Below are 15,610 nucleotides of genomic sequence, written 5' to 3'. Positions count from 1 at the left end.
TTTCATGGACAAAAGAATTTCTGTGGCTGCAATATGATGAGCTAAATAACCAGGGGTGCACATAAGTGGTCCGCAGGTGCGCATTCGCTGTCAAAATAAAAAACACGCACAAGGGTTAGGGTTAAATTTAAGAACTGTACTTTTGAGTTAAAATATATATTTATAATTTTAATAAATGACAAATTAAAAAGGCATGAACATTTTTTTTGTATCAAAAAAATATCGAACCGTGACACCAAAGTATCGAACCGAACCGAACCGTGAATTTTGTGTATCGTTGCACCCCTAATATATATATACACACATATATATATATGTGTGTATATATATATATATATATATATATATATATATATATATATATATATATATATATATATATATATATGTGTGTGTGTATATATATATGTATATATATATATATATATATATATATATATATATATATATATATATACACACACACATATATATATATATATATAATAAAAAACACGCACAAGGGTTAGGGTTAAATTTATATATATATATATATATATATATATATATATATATATATATATATATATATATATATATATATATATATATATATATATATATATATATATACATATATATATACACACACACATATATATATACACACATATATATATATACACATACATACATATATGTATATATATATTTTTTTTCTTCGATACCCAATATCCACAATGACGGCGAAACAACTAGTAGCTCAGTGTTCCAACATTCGAAAGAAAGGACTGCTCTCACAGCTAGAGATTGACAAGGTACAACACAAATGCTACGGCAAGGAGGAGTCAGGACGCCAGGTCAGGAGGGAGATATCATCACCCCCACCCGAGATTGGGTACATAGCCCCAAGTGCGATAGGAGAAGGATCGTTGAGTGCGAGAGGAACTGACCTGAAAAACAGGATCATGGCCAAGCTTGAAACCTGGATCCCCCGTAGCCGGTTACCAAGATTACGTGAAGTACCCTCAGAAGGTCTGCTAGATGATGTTAATGCAGCACTACGGGCAATACCTACAACCACGATTACCGACACTAACAAGCTGATCTACAATACGGCAGCAGTGATCAGTGAGATGCTTGGCTACAAGTTGAACAGCAACAAGGGGCAGTACCCTCCATGGAGAAGGAGGCTAGAGGGCAAGATCAAAGTAGCACGGAGGGAGGTTAGCCAACTAACGGAGTTGCAGAAAGGTGCGACAAATAAGGTGCCTAAGAAATACAGCAAGCTGTCCATACCTGAGGCCTTGGAAACTGCCAAGCAAAGACTCACAGCCTTGGCCAGCCGCTTGAGGAGGTACACCAGAGAGATAGAAGGCAGGAGAATAAACCAGCTGTTCTCCACAGAACCAGCAAAGGTGTACTCTCAGTGGCAAGGGAACAATAAGAGAACAGCACCACCAAGGCTGGAGACGGAGCAATACTGGAAGAGCATATGGGAGAAGGATGCAACCCATAACGGCAATGCTCAGTGGCTAGAGGATCTGAGGGCAGACCACAGCGACCTCCCTGAACAGGGTCCAGTAACCATCACAGTGGCAGATATCCAAGAAAGGGTCTCCAGTATGAAGAGTTGGACAGCACCAGGGCCCGACATGGTTCACGCCTACTGGCTGAAGAAGCTGACTGCACTCCACGAGCGTCTGGCAGCACAAATGAACCAGCTGCTAGTTAACGAGAGACACCCGGAATGGCTAACTGAAGGCCGGACGGTCCTGATCCCCAAGGACCCCAAGAAGGGACCGGTCCCCTCCAACTACCGACCAATAACCTGCCTCAGTACTACATGGAAGCTCCTGTCAGGCATCATATCGGCTAAGATGAACAGGCACATGGGTCAATACATGAGCGGGACACAGAAAGGAATTGGCAAGAATACCAGAGGCGCAAAACACCAGCTACTGGTAGACAGAACAATCAGCCGAGACTGCAAGACCAGACTGACCAACCTGTGCACTGCCTGGATTGATTACAAGAAGGCCTATGACTCAATGCCCCACAGCTGGATACTGGAATGCCTAGAATTGTACAAGATCAATCGGACCCTAAGAGCCTTCATCAGGAACTCAATGGGGATGTGGCGTACAACACTAGAGGCCAACTCCAAGCCCATAGCACAAGTCACCATCAAGTGCGGGATCTACCAAGGAGATGCTCTGTCCCCACTGCTGTTCTGCATAGGCCTGAACCCCCTCAGTGAGATCATTAACAAGACTGGCTACGGATACCGACTACGGAACGGAGCAGTTGTCAGCCACCTCCTGTACATGGATGACATCAAGCTGTATGCCAAGAGTGAACGAGACATCGATTCACTGATCCACACTACCAGGCTATACAGCAATGACATTGGAATGTCGTTCGGACTGGAGAAGTGTAGTTGGATGGTAACAAAGAGAGGGAAGGTAGTCAGAACTGAGGGGATTGAACTACCAGAAGGCAACATTGCAGACATAGAGGACAGTTACAAGTACCTGGGGATCCCACAGGCGAATGGGAACCATGAAGAGGCCACTAGAAAAGCTGCAACCACCAAGTACCTGCAGAGGGTCAGGCAAGTCCTGAGGAGTCAGCTGAATGGTAAGAACAAGATCCGGGCCATCAACACGTACGCCCTGCCCGTGATCAGGTACCCTGCTGGGGTAATAGGCTGGCCAAAGGAGGAGATAGAAGCCACTGACATAAAGACAAGAAAGCTCCTTACCATGCATGGAGGGTTTCACCCCAAGTCCAGCACCCTGAGGCTGTACGCTAAGCGGAAGGAAGGGGGCCGGGGACTGGTGAGTGTCAGCACCACAGTCCAGGATGAGACAACGAACATCCAAGAATACATTGGGAAGATGGCCCCAACTGACCGAGTGCTCAGTGAATACCTCAGGCAGCAGAAACCCAAGAAAGAGGAGGGAGACGAGGAACCATCATGGAAGGACAGGCCCCTGCACGGTATGTACCACCGGCAGATAGAGGAGGTGGCTGATATCCAGAAATCCTACCAGTGGCTGGACAAAGCTGGACTGAAAGACAGCACAGAGGCACTAATCATGGCAGCACAAGAACAAGCTCTGAGCACAAGATCCATAGAGGCTGGGGTCTATCACACCAGGCAAGACCCCAGGTGCAGGCTGTGTAAAGATGCCCCAGAGACAATCCAGCACATAACAGCAGGGTGCAAGATGCTAGCAGGCAAGGCATACATGGAACGCCATAACCAAGTGGCCGGCATAGTGTACAGGAACATCTGTGCCGAGTATAACCTGGAAGTCCCGAGGTCAAAATGGGAGATGCCCCCAAGGGTGGTGGAGAATGACCGAGCTAAGATCCTGTGGGACTTCCAGATACAGACGGACAAAATGGTGGTGGCTAACCAACCGGACATAGTGGTGGTAGACAAACAGAAGAAGACGGCCGTAGTGATCGATGTAGCGGTTCCGAATGACAGCAATATCAGGAAGAAGGAACACGAGAAGCTGGAGAAATACCAAGGGCTCAGAGAAGAGCTCGAGAGGATGTGGAGGGTGAAGGTAACGGTGGTCCCCGTGGTAATCGGAGCACTAGGTGCGGTGACTCCCAAGCTAGGCGAGTGGCTCCAGCAGATCCCGGGAACAACAACGGAGATCTCTGTCCAGAAGAGCGCAGTCCTGGGAACAGCTAAGATACTGCGCAGGACCCTCAAGCTCCCAGGCCACTGGTAGAGGACCCGAGCTTGAAGGATAAACCGCCCGCAGGGGCGTGCTGGGTGTATATATATATATATATATATATATATATATACACACATATATATATATATATACACATATATATATATATATATATACACATATATATATATACACACATACATACATATATGTGTATATATATATTTAGTATATATTGATACAATATATATAAATATGTGATATACATATGCCCTATTAATAACTAATTTACTAAAAGGATCACAGTTTGACTTTGCGGTCACGCTGTTAAGATGAACATATGAAGACAACTTGATGATGAGCTGACTTTACTTCAGCACAAAGTAGAAAAAAACATTGACTAGTCTGAAGCCTAAGCTGTTAGTGCATGTTAGTTTAGTGCATTTCTTTTATATTCTTTTACACTTGAATTCGAAGCCTGTGCTATGTTTAATACATCCATCTAACACTGCAAATCACAAGGAAAAGTTTAATATGTCACGACTAATACTCACTTTTCTCAGAGCAAGAGCAGAGAGCACGTAAACACATTTAGAGGCTGTCATCCAAATTACACAGTCATGAGGGACTAAGAATAACGCACTTTGGGGCAAACATTTAACCAACCTGTGCGTCATCAGTCAATGGGTTGTTTTGGCTTACAGCAGATACAGGTGCACAACAGCTGTGAATGGAAGCTCTGGCACTGTTTGCTGGATATTTCCAGTGCCAGACTAAGGACAAATGTATTTGTTTGAGTGTTTTGTATTCACACAAGGGTGTGTCAACTTCTATTTATCGAAATTGTGGTTTTATGAATTCAGCTATATCAAATGAACAACCTTCATGATTGCGCATGGACTAAAGTGGTTATTAATGTTTATTTCGGTTTTGGCAACAATACTGTGCCCGTTTATTTATGCTTTTGTGCATACAAAGGTGACTCTGCAGCGCTCTGTGAATCTGGCTCTTGCAGTATTTTTTGGGTAGAAATAACTCCTGCATATTGCCTTCGAAGTATTGATGGCTGCTCCTGAAATGCTATATGTGTTGCTGAGAGAGAAATCTTGAGAAAAGAGGAACGGGAGAAAGAACACGGTGAAAGATCTGTCAATAAAAACAATGAGCTCCAAGATGTAGCACACCCTGAGGAGATTTCAGGTACGCCATTGATAGAAAAGGAGGCCAATGAAGAACAATTAATTATCACACTCTAAGGACAACGGGATGGCAAGAGGGTCATGGTGAAGAGGAGGGGGGAGGCAGAAAAACAGGAACAGAAAGCAAGTCAGTAATCTGGTTAGCAGAAGTAAAACAAGTGGCACATTTAGTAAAGACAAAAACAGGAGAACCATTACAGCATGCTGCAGGGGCGGCGCGGTGTAATAAGAAAGCCAAAGATACACAAAAAAGAGAAAATGCAAGCAAAACAGAATTATTCAAGGCTGTAAGGAGTGTGTTTGATTGTAGCACTTCTTCTTTTTAAAAAGAAAACTAGCACAGACTTCAAAATATTCTATTAAACTACAGACACAGCTGGTCCAAGGTTGATGTTATTATTAAAAAATAGCAGTGCCACAAATCTGAAGGTTTAACAGAGGAAAACTTTAAATTCTTACACTCCAACTTAATTTCTCACCTTAGTTTGAGCTGTTTGCGGCATGGCACAGTGTTCCTCATGCAGGTCCCGCTGAGCGGGTCCACATCCTCCACAATTACAAACGGCGCCTCCTCCAGAGTCACGATGGACAGGTGGTCCTTACGCTCCTCCGCTCCTGAGTACAGCTCAAAGCGAGGCCAAACGTGGTACCTCATCGTCAAGGAGCCTCTCTCCCATTTGCCAACCTGTATGAGTGAGTGGGAGGACAGCTGTGTGTAATGTGCACGCCACTGTAACGAGTACTTCAAGTGGCAGAAAAGTGACAGACACATCGCAGAAGCATCAGAGGAGGAAAAGGGCAGAGAGAAGAGAAGAGAAGAGAAGAGAAGAGAAGAGAAGAGAAGAGAAGAGAAGAGAAGAGAAGAGAAGAAGGTTTACCCTGTCCCACTGTCTGTCCTTGTCTAGAAGAATGATGACCAGCTTGGGAAACATCTGGTGGCCTTCTTCACTAAATGACAGGTTTCGGCCTTCAAATGTCACATTCATAAGGTACCTGAAAATGGAAAAATCCAATATCAACACGCGGTTGTTGACCACAAAGCAAAATGTGGAGAATTTAAACTTCATTCTGGATTTCCTTAAAACATGTTTAATGAATATTTAAATGCTGCTTTGCCATCTTTAACGCTGATCTAAAACAGAATTACTAACAGCAAGACGAACCAAACACGCTGTGGATGTAAAAGATTATCAGGAATTCATCTGAAACCTGAACTGACATATTATAACACAAGCTGTGGAGGCTATATGTGTACAAATACCAAACATTTTTCTTTTTCAAGTCTTTTTTCATTATTATTTGGCGTTCAGCTGCTAAAATTCTCCACATTGTTCAGAATCTAGTTACAAACTTTGCTGCACGGTGTGAGCAGCTACAGCACTAAACAGTGGGCAACATTTCTCTGTGAGGTCATCGCAGTAACACCTTTACATAGAGGCAAAGTCATCTTTAAAAAAGAGCATTGATTGGTGCAGCTTTAAGGGCTACGAGGCAACATGCAAGCAGCATCAGTACAGCGCACGGGATGCTGCTGTACCCTTATTCCAAAACCGGTGTGAGGGTGCACTCAAATCAAGGGCCACTTCTTATCAAATATTTTTTAAATGTTGAAATATTGCAACCAAAACATTTCAGCCACATAGATGGCTCATATTGGTAGTGAGTCAGTGCTGTCAAATATTCAGTCCAATTACTTGGCTGGGTTGTATTTGTCATTTTTGTAATCTGTTGGGATGTCGTTCAGAAACATAAAAGATTGAAGGAGGCTGAATATCTGACACCCACTGGTTTCCTATTATACTTTTGAACACAGCTGCCCTTCTTCTTTATTAAATTCTTTATGTTTTATTTATTTTAATGTCTATGTCATATGTTTAAAATAAGATTTTACTTTCTTAGGTCTGAGGGTGAGATGTGGCATTTTGTTATTTCTGTATATAAATAAATCTGGAATTGAATTTAAAATCTTTCTCACATACAAGATCTTGAATAATCAGGCCCTGTCTTATCTGAAAGACCTCTTTGTACTGTATCACTCAAACAAAGCACTTCACTCTCACGCTGCGGCCTTATGTGTGGTTCATATGATATATAAAAGAAGAACTTGTGCTTTCCGGGCCTTTTTCTGTGGAACCAGCTCCCAGTTTGGATTCAGGAGATAGAAACCCTCTCTACTTTTACGATTAGCCTCAGCCTTTCTTTAATTTGCCTTTTTATAAAGCAAATTGTTAGGCCTGGATCAGGTGTTCTTGAATCCTCCCTTAGTTATGCTGTAATTGGCCTGGGCTACTGAGTGTTTTTCTTCTTCACTCACTTATTTTCACTCTCTTTGTGTTTAGACATCTCATTGCATTTATTCATGAGTTATTATTCATCTCTGGCTCTCTTCCCCAGCGTGTCTTTTGTCTTGTTTTCCTCCCCTCACCCCCACAAGCCTGGTTATGCCAGAGGTTTCTTCCTGCTAAAAGGGAGTTTTTCCTTCCCACCATCGCCAAGAGCATGCTCAAAGTGGGTCGTCTGATTGTTGGGGGTTTCTCACACTATTCTAGGGTTTTTACCTTCCAATATAAAGAGTCTTGAGGCAATTATTGTTGTGATCTGGTGCTACATAAAAAATGTCCATAATAATTGTATTATTATTAATATTCTTTTCATTGTTATTGTAATTATTATTTGTGGCAGCAATAGCAATCTTGATATTTTATGCAGTCTCTTAACTCAACCACGACCACAACGAAGGTGACCCAGTTTGAAGCATAGTTATAGTGTTAAGAAGAACAGAGCAGGAGCAGGTAAAGCGAGAGTGAAAGGTGGAGGAGTGGGTAAAGGAGGAGAGAGTGCGTTAAGTGCTGTGTGGATAATAATCAGCATATACAGTATGTGTTTCAACAAGTGCACAGCAGTGGCAGATAAGGTGGAATCATCTCTCTCTCTCTTTCTCTCTGCCGCCTCCTTCCCGCACTCTTCCTCATCCTGATCTGTGGGCTGCCATCACCATGGAGACGCTCTGCCTCTGAAACAATCCACCGGAGAAATAAATATCTTGTCTGAATGCAAGGAGTAAGGAGCTCAGTGTGTGTGAGCGTGTGTGTGTGCTTAAAAGGATGTATGAAACACATTTTACCCACCATTATCTCCAAGCAAGTCAACAGTGTGAAAAGAAGGACAATACATCTTTTCACAAGTGAGTAGAAAATAAATAAATAAATTGCAGACAACAGATGAGCAATGGGCCTGAAACTTGCCCAAGATTTTATCGCAAGTACCTCCCACTAGAACATTCGGTACTTCTATCTGTGATCTCTTCAACTATATTTATATCCGACCTCACACACACACACACACACACACACACACACACACACACACACACACACACACACACACACACACACACACACACACACACACACACACGCAGAGTTCTAAGTAGGCTACATGCTTGGAGCAAGTCAATAATATGACTCAAGCCTCCATGAATTGCCTATTTGCTGCGTACTGGCTGGCTTGCGCACTACAAGTGCTGTAATGCACGTGTAACATGGGATTAGCCTCCTAATACAGTTTGACTAAAACAATGAATCCTGTTCAGCGTCCTCCACCAACTCACAAATCCAACATTTTCCTGGAAAAGCCTTCAAAAATTTTACACCTGGTTAGACACTGCTTGTAAATATCCTTCACCATTTTTGCAAAAAACCCATTCTCGATCACTTAAGCACATTTCACTCGGTGCACGGCGCACTTGTGAAGCACAATGTTAACCAAACAACTACAGCGCCGGTATCATCGCTTATTGGTAATGATATGATGCGTATAAGCCTGTAGGAGTGCACAGGCGGCACAGGCGAGTTAAAGGTTCATACCAATAATGGATGGTTGTAATCTGAGAAGTAGAGAAGGAAGACTGTGTAAGAGCTCTGAGGGGGGGTAAGGAGGAGGAGGAGAGGATGTGGATGGTTTGTGGAACCACAACCAACAGAAAAACCTCCATGAATACATGTTTCCCAGCATAAGCAATTGCTAAAGAGACAGCATAATGTTTATTTGATTGATATTTACAACTGTTTTTTTTTCTTTTGCATTAGTAGTCAACAGTGAACCTTTGATAACTATAAATGTTTGATAACTAAAGGCATCTGCACTCGAGTGCGGACCAAAACAACCGCACCCAGAAGGTTTGGTGTGAATTATCAGGCGTCTGGGCTAAATGCGTTCTCATAGCTAAGCATGCTTTGCATTCTGAGCAGACATGTGGTAGAGTACCACTGATGTGCATTCACTGTTCCTGCCCCAGGCACATCTGTGTACCACTACAAACTGTTCTCACATGGTTTCTAGTGAGGCATTATGGTTCATGTGAATTTTTTTCTGTGTTTTCTCCCCAAAACACTGAAGAAAACTTCAAGTGTACAAGCTCATCAGCTGATCAGGGCCATAGTAAATGAACTACAGGTGTGAAAACACCTGTTTTGGTGCGCCAGCATGTGATGGAGGTTTTGGAATGTGTCCCCTCAGAGCCTGACGCGGTATGCTGGCAATAGAGGTGTCATGGTAACTGCATTTTACGTGGTAAAGGCAAAAAATGTAAACTGTATCAATAATGCACATATAATAATTATATGTAAGAGCAAAAGAGAAGATTTACAACATGGTATTGAAACCTGCTATGATGTATGATTTGGAGATGGGGGCACTGACAGAAAGATAGGAGACAGAGTTGAAGATGTTAAGATTTTCACTGGAAGTGATCAGGATAGACAAGATAACAAATGAGTACGTCAGAGGGACCGCTGAAGTTGAGTGGTTGGAAGACAAAGTTAGAGCAGCGAAGTTAAGATGTTGTGGACCTGTGCAGAGGATAGTGGATATACTGGAGAAAAGATGTTGAAGATGGAGCTGCCAGCCAGAAGGAAAAGAGGAAGGCCCCAGAGAAGATTCATGGATGTAGGAAAGAAAGACATGTAGAGGGTTGGTGTGACAAACGATGTTAGGGATAGGGTGAGATGAAGGCAGATGATCCTGTGGCGACCCCTGTGTAATCTTTTTGTATAGGTCTTTGTTCACATGTGGTTAAAGACTCTCTCACCACCTCTATGGCTTTGATTCATTTGCCAAAGAAAACAAAGTACAAGTTGCAGAGAATCTGAATTTGACAGCTCAGTATTTGTAGTTTTACAAAACACTCTCTGCAAATCTTTAAAAAACATATTCGCTCACAGCGGCGAAGATGCTGCTTCACCATCAAATCAGCATCGCATGTGATGCAGAAAAATGTTTTATGGTAAAGTAAGCTGAGGTCAAATTTAGCCAAATTCCCAGTTGTAGCAGTTTTATATTTTCTTCTCTTGTGCTTTTATTTGTTTGACGAGCACTACAAGATTGTAGACAATAAAAATAACTGCGTATCTGTCTATATTAAGTCTCAGTAATACTCAGCAGCTCAGCAGTGTTATTTTGACTGCAGACAAGACGGCTTTGACGTGTCGTCACAAGCGGGTGACGCAAGCAGGCGTACGTAAAACTGCAACATGAGCAGGCAGGATAATTTAATGCAATGTGTTGCCATGGCTCCCACAACCACAGCAATTTCTGTGCAATCAGCTGCGTTGCCATGGGAACAGTAATCTCACAGATGAGAGGCTGGTTGAAGGAGAGGAAGAGAGAGGAGTATTTTTTAGTCTGAACCTGAGTGTTTACTGACTTCCCCTCATGCTGTCTTTCAGTTTCAGATCAATCTCTCCATCTAACCTCGGAGAAGCGCGTCGAATCACACATCAATAGGATTCATCTTCCCGTACATTAACCTGTGCCTTTACAAAGACTGATGCACGCTGTGAATTTACAGCAGAGGAGGCTGCTCTGTTTATCATTTTGTAGCCCTGTACTATTGATGTAGCTTTTATGTGCTGTTTGATCCCTCTTCGTGTCAGAGCTCCCCTCTGGAGGAGGAATATAAAATATATATATATATAAATAAATAAAAACATAAAAACTACTGGGATGAGCCACTAACCGAAGCTCACGCGGCTTCATCACAGCCATATGCAGCGCTTTGTGCGCCTCGCTCACCAACTGTTCCCCATCTAATCACTGGCTGTGAGGGGAATTTATTTTTTAGCAACAGAGACAATGAATCATCAATGGCATGGACACAATCCCTATTTTTGTGTGTGTGTTTTTCTATCCCCCAAATATCTTCAAATGTGTTTCTGAGCCATTTGATATCATGACTCCTTTTGAATTTCTCTTTTTTTTAATCTCAGAGTGAAGCAGAACAAGGTCACAAATTCTCTGTCGCTGCAATGCAGGGATGTAAAAATATATATCTCTGGCGCGCGTGTGTGTAAGGAAGTGTGTGCATGTATTCGCACACACACTCGCATGGACAAACTGTATCAGGTTGCTGTGGATGACTCCTGAGGCCTGCCTTTCAAAAGTTACCAGTTACTGATAAAATGTGTACTACACTTTACATGTCCTGCGGGATAGAAGCTGTGACAGCGAGTAGAGAGTGGACAGCCTCACAATACCGTGAATTATGAAAAATACAGAGTAGAAATGATGAGCCGTGCTACTCAAGGTCCACTTCAGAATAAATTAAACAAGGTGGCAACAGGTGGGATATGGGTGCAAAAGCTGCGATTAAAAGACAAAATATTTTCTGGTTGCAGCGAGGTTAAAATCTAAAAACAGATATCTGTGTATGAATATGCTGAATCTGTGGGCAAAGGACAGGACTTTTGGTCCTAAAAGCTGGTAAACAGTACATGTAGAGAGCAAATGAGGATTTGCATTTAGATTCTCAAAGCTACTATCTCTCGACTGATTTTGCTTTAGGAATAAGAAGCCACTGGTTTCCCAGACTGTAGCGAGAGACTGTTTAGCACACAGCAATTTCACCAACACTACAACCGAAAGATTGTCAGCCGTCACAATGCAAACACATATAAAACCGCTATGTATTTGTAAACTTTAACAGTGGCAGGTTCACAGTGTGACCTAACAAGTTTTAGATTAGCCTAATAGTTCTCACTCTGAGAGTCTGCAGAGGTAATCAAAGTGTAATTGAGCCTATTAAAAAAAGTGTCTTGAACACGAATACAGAGAATAATTTCCATGTTTCGCCTGATTGCAAATCAAATTCATTAGCTTGAAATAGCTCTTCCTCATGAGTTACATGACCAGCATGACATCTCCAGCATGTATCATAATCAAACATTTTCTGTCATTTGAATATAAACTGCTTTGTTGCTTGTAAACGAGTTTCACAAATCCAAAGATGAGCATCTTGCTGTGAGGCATCGGTGCCAACCGAGCCATCGCGTTGCTAAACGCTAAATTTTTATTCTGCCCTGTTCGTTTTAATTTTAGGGGATTTAGTTAAATAATATCAAATTTAACAAATTTAACAATTTAACAAAAAAAAAAAGATCCTCAGGCTTCTCCAATCCTGGGTTATGGGAAGGCTGGAGCCTATCCGAGCTGTCACTGGGCAAGAGGTGAAACCAGGTAACCAGATAACCTCTACTCCTACAGCCAATGTTCATGTTTCCAGACTGAAAAGCAGAGTACCACGAAGAAAATCTGTGTCAAACCCAAAAAATTCTGGCTGTGAGGTAAAAGCGCCAACCACTGTACCACCATGCAACCGCCCAACATACAATTCCAAATCCCCCAAATGATTTTATTTCTTATTTATTGAGCCATGTTTTTCAAGTGCCACAGCCCCGAAAGCTAAATACACAAACACAGTGCTGCCGGACTCCACACTGAAAAGATGTAAGGCTCCGAATCTCTTTGAGCTGCAGCCTTTAATAAGAGAGTCCACAGGAGCTCCGTGTGATCCGGGCCCGCGAGGACCCCTGATGTGCAGGAGACATCAGACAGCTACCTGTGGAGTCTGAAGAGAGGGAGCGTGTATCACAGAGATCGCTTACATTTAAAATGTGAACAAGGGCAAAAGAGAAGATGACAATGACCTTTCATAGTTATGTTTTTGTTGTTGTTGTTTTTTACTGTGGCTGATTTGATTTTAAAATTAGTAAATAAGGACACACTCATCAGTCCTTGTTAACCTCTACAAATAGAGCATATTTGTAGAACTAAAGACCTAATTTGACAGACGGTGATATAAAGAAGATTTCTAACATTTGTCAATAAGAGGACCAAATACCTCAGATGATCCCATATCCCCGGTAGCAACTAGCTAAAGCAAACCTGAGTACCACGGGGAAAAGCACAAGCTTGTCAATTTACTGTGCTGGTGATAGTCATGTAGTCATGTGTCTCAAACTTTCCTGTTTTTGTGTCGGCTGCTTTTCTTTTTCTTCTCCTTGTGATCTCCATATACTTTTTTATTCTTTGAGCGTCTCAGGAACATCTTTGTGTCCGTATGTTGTTATTTTTTTCTTGTCTGAGACTGTTCATGGTGGACACACAGCTACTGCTGCTTCCTTAAAAAAGGTAGGTTTACGTTTTTAAACGGGAAGAAGCAACAAAATTATTAGGTGTCTGAAAATAGCGAGCTAGCCTTGTGTGTGTGGGTGAAGACGCTGAGCAAAAGGCAGCTTAAACTGTAGGAAACTAGAGGGCATAATTTTTTATCAGCTCGCATTTGAACATGTTTGAATGAACACCTTAGCTCAGCCTGACAGCCAGATTAAATACTGCTGGAGGATACATTAAAGTCCACCCAAAAACACGTTCTCATAAATTCACAATGATGTTTAACCATCACACAGAGAAAAACATCATTTAAGTGAAATTTTAAAATAATTCTTCTCTGACAGCGAGCCCCACATAGCAGATTTTCACTTTGTTACTTTTTTTTTCATTTAACATTTTTGGACAGACAGGGAATGTTGGGAAAGGTAGCAGGGAATGATGTGGGGAAAAAGCTCACTGGCCAGGAGTCAACCCCCTGAAATCTCATCATCAGTGACTAACGCGATAGTTAATATTTAACTGTAAACCTGGTAATCAGAACATGAAACTTTAAAACTTATTCTCAATTTTTAAGCTAGTCAGTGTTTTTTTATAGGGTTAGGGTTGGTTTGCATCTAATGCAGAAGCAACAATCCACCCAGTTAAGTCCTAAGTACATGGTTATCAGGGCGCCCAGATGTTGAAATTTTATATAAAAAAACAAAAAAAGAATGAAACTTCCAGTTTTTCCTCACAAGTAAAACTTTTTGTTGTAAGTATAAGAAAAAATACTAAATATAATCTACATTTAAAACCAATTAAAGGGCCATACTGACTGACCAGAGCTCAACTACAGACCAGAAAATGTCAGTGAAATTTGGATGGCTGTAGGGGTGACAGGAAAGGCAGAAGGGGTGAGTACAAAGCTAAACTCATATTTAAATGTTCGAAGCAAAAAGAATACAGACAGCTGGGGCAGTGCCTTGATAATAATGGTTAATATTTACATGAAAATGTCAAAAAAGTGTTACTGACTTTTTCTTACACTAAATAGCACGCACTCAGTGACAACCAACCGAAGCACATCTGAGAGAGAGGTTAAGTATTAAGCAGTCATGTTATACTTCCAGATAAAACACTACCTGGGATACTTTTGTGTTTACATTTGACCACATTTGCTGTGTCACTGTATAAATTGCTGAGTCACTACCATTGTACTAAAATGATGCCGCTGTTGGCACCGTGATAGATTTCTGCTTTGAATTAGGTAGTCTGTCATCAGTGGCAGCAGCTCGCTAGAAAAAAAGGATTAATTTTGTTTGGGCTAATAAACGCTGCTGCCTCTGAGCTACAATTATCAATAAAATGTTCAATTTTCATCATATTTAAAATTAGCGCAAAATTATCTGAAATATGACGACATTACGTGATAAATATTGTGATATCGCTCTGAGGCTACGTCTGAACAGATGACTGAAAAGGGAACATGTTGTGAACTATTCTGTTTACAGCTTGAACATTGGTTTGCGTGTCCTTTCTCTGTATTTCAGTTAAGTATAGCCTCCCCAGTGTAATTCTTTTACTTCCTGTTTTATTTTGGTAATCACATGTGTCTTGTGATCTGTGCAGTTTTCTTCTTGTTTAAAGGAAGAAACTACTGTCACTGTCACCAAGTGCTTTCTCCTGGGGATCGTTGAATAATACTAGAGAATAACTATTATTAGAAGAAAAAATATCCAAAACATACATTTAGGTTTTTATTTTACAGTGCCTGTTATAAATTAAATTGTACTGCAACATCAATTAATACAAACTTTAAGCTGTTGCTTTTATATAAAGATATAATTTCCTGTTTTTCTCTACTTTAATGATTTATTGGTCGGTTGGAAAAATGTGCTTAAGAAGTCCCTTTGGTGTCTGGAAAAAGGCAATAAAAAACAATTTAGAAAATAATCAAGAGATTAACATAAATTATGTTAATCATTTCTTCCAATCAGAGCGCTTTAATTAAAATATTGACATGAGTATGGCGGTGCAGAAATAAACAGTCTTCATTAAGTTCTCACACACTGTATCGTCTCGAAAGTGAGCAGGAGCAGCAGCACCGGGAGCAGCGTTACAGATGTGAACCACTGTTTGCTGATCCAGTAAGCGAACAATACAATAAGTAAAAGGCCTTTTGAAATATTGATTGGTTATTTCTGTGGCATTTAAATCTCCCTTACAGCAATTAGCTATAAACAGGGCGCGGATAGAAATTGAATTCATGTCAAATATAAGTGATTCAGCTCTGAAACACATAAA

The 15,610-nt window shown here is 41.3% G+C and overlaps 1 protein-coding gene across 2 annotated transcripts in view; it reads right to left on the bottom strand.

Annotated features, from left to right (window-relative positions):
* The window catches only part of grin2bb (glutamate receptor, ionotropic, N-methyl D-aspartate 2B, genome duplicate b), a 136,830-nt gene that overhangs the window by 40,343 nt on the left and 80,877 nt on the right, over positions 1-15,610 (bottom strand). For both annotated transcript variants that reach the window (XM_026170716.2, XM_026170722.2), the window contains exons 6-7: positions 5,758-5,872; positions 5,359-5,564 (exon numbers count right to left, since the gene is read on the bottom strand). In XM_026170716.2, coding sequence (XP_026026501.2) covers positions 5,359-5,564; positions 5,758-5,872 — 321 coding nt within the window. The remainder of the gene's footprint in view (positions 1-5,358; positions 5,565-5,757; positions 5,873-15,610) is intronic.

The sequence above is a fragment of the Astatotilapia calliptera genome, chromosome 6 (assembly GCF_964374335.1).
Source record: "Astatotilapia calliptera chromosome 6, fAstCal68.1, whole genome shotgun sequence".
In the NCBI taxonomy this organism is placed as follows: Eukaryota; Metazoa; Chordata; class Actinopteri; order Cichliformes; family Cichlidae; genus Astatotilapia; species Astatotilapia calliptera.
This window is presented reverse-complemented; position numbering and strand designations above follow the sequence as displayed.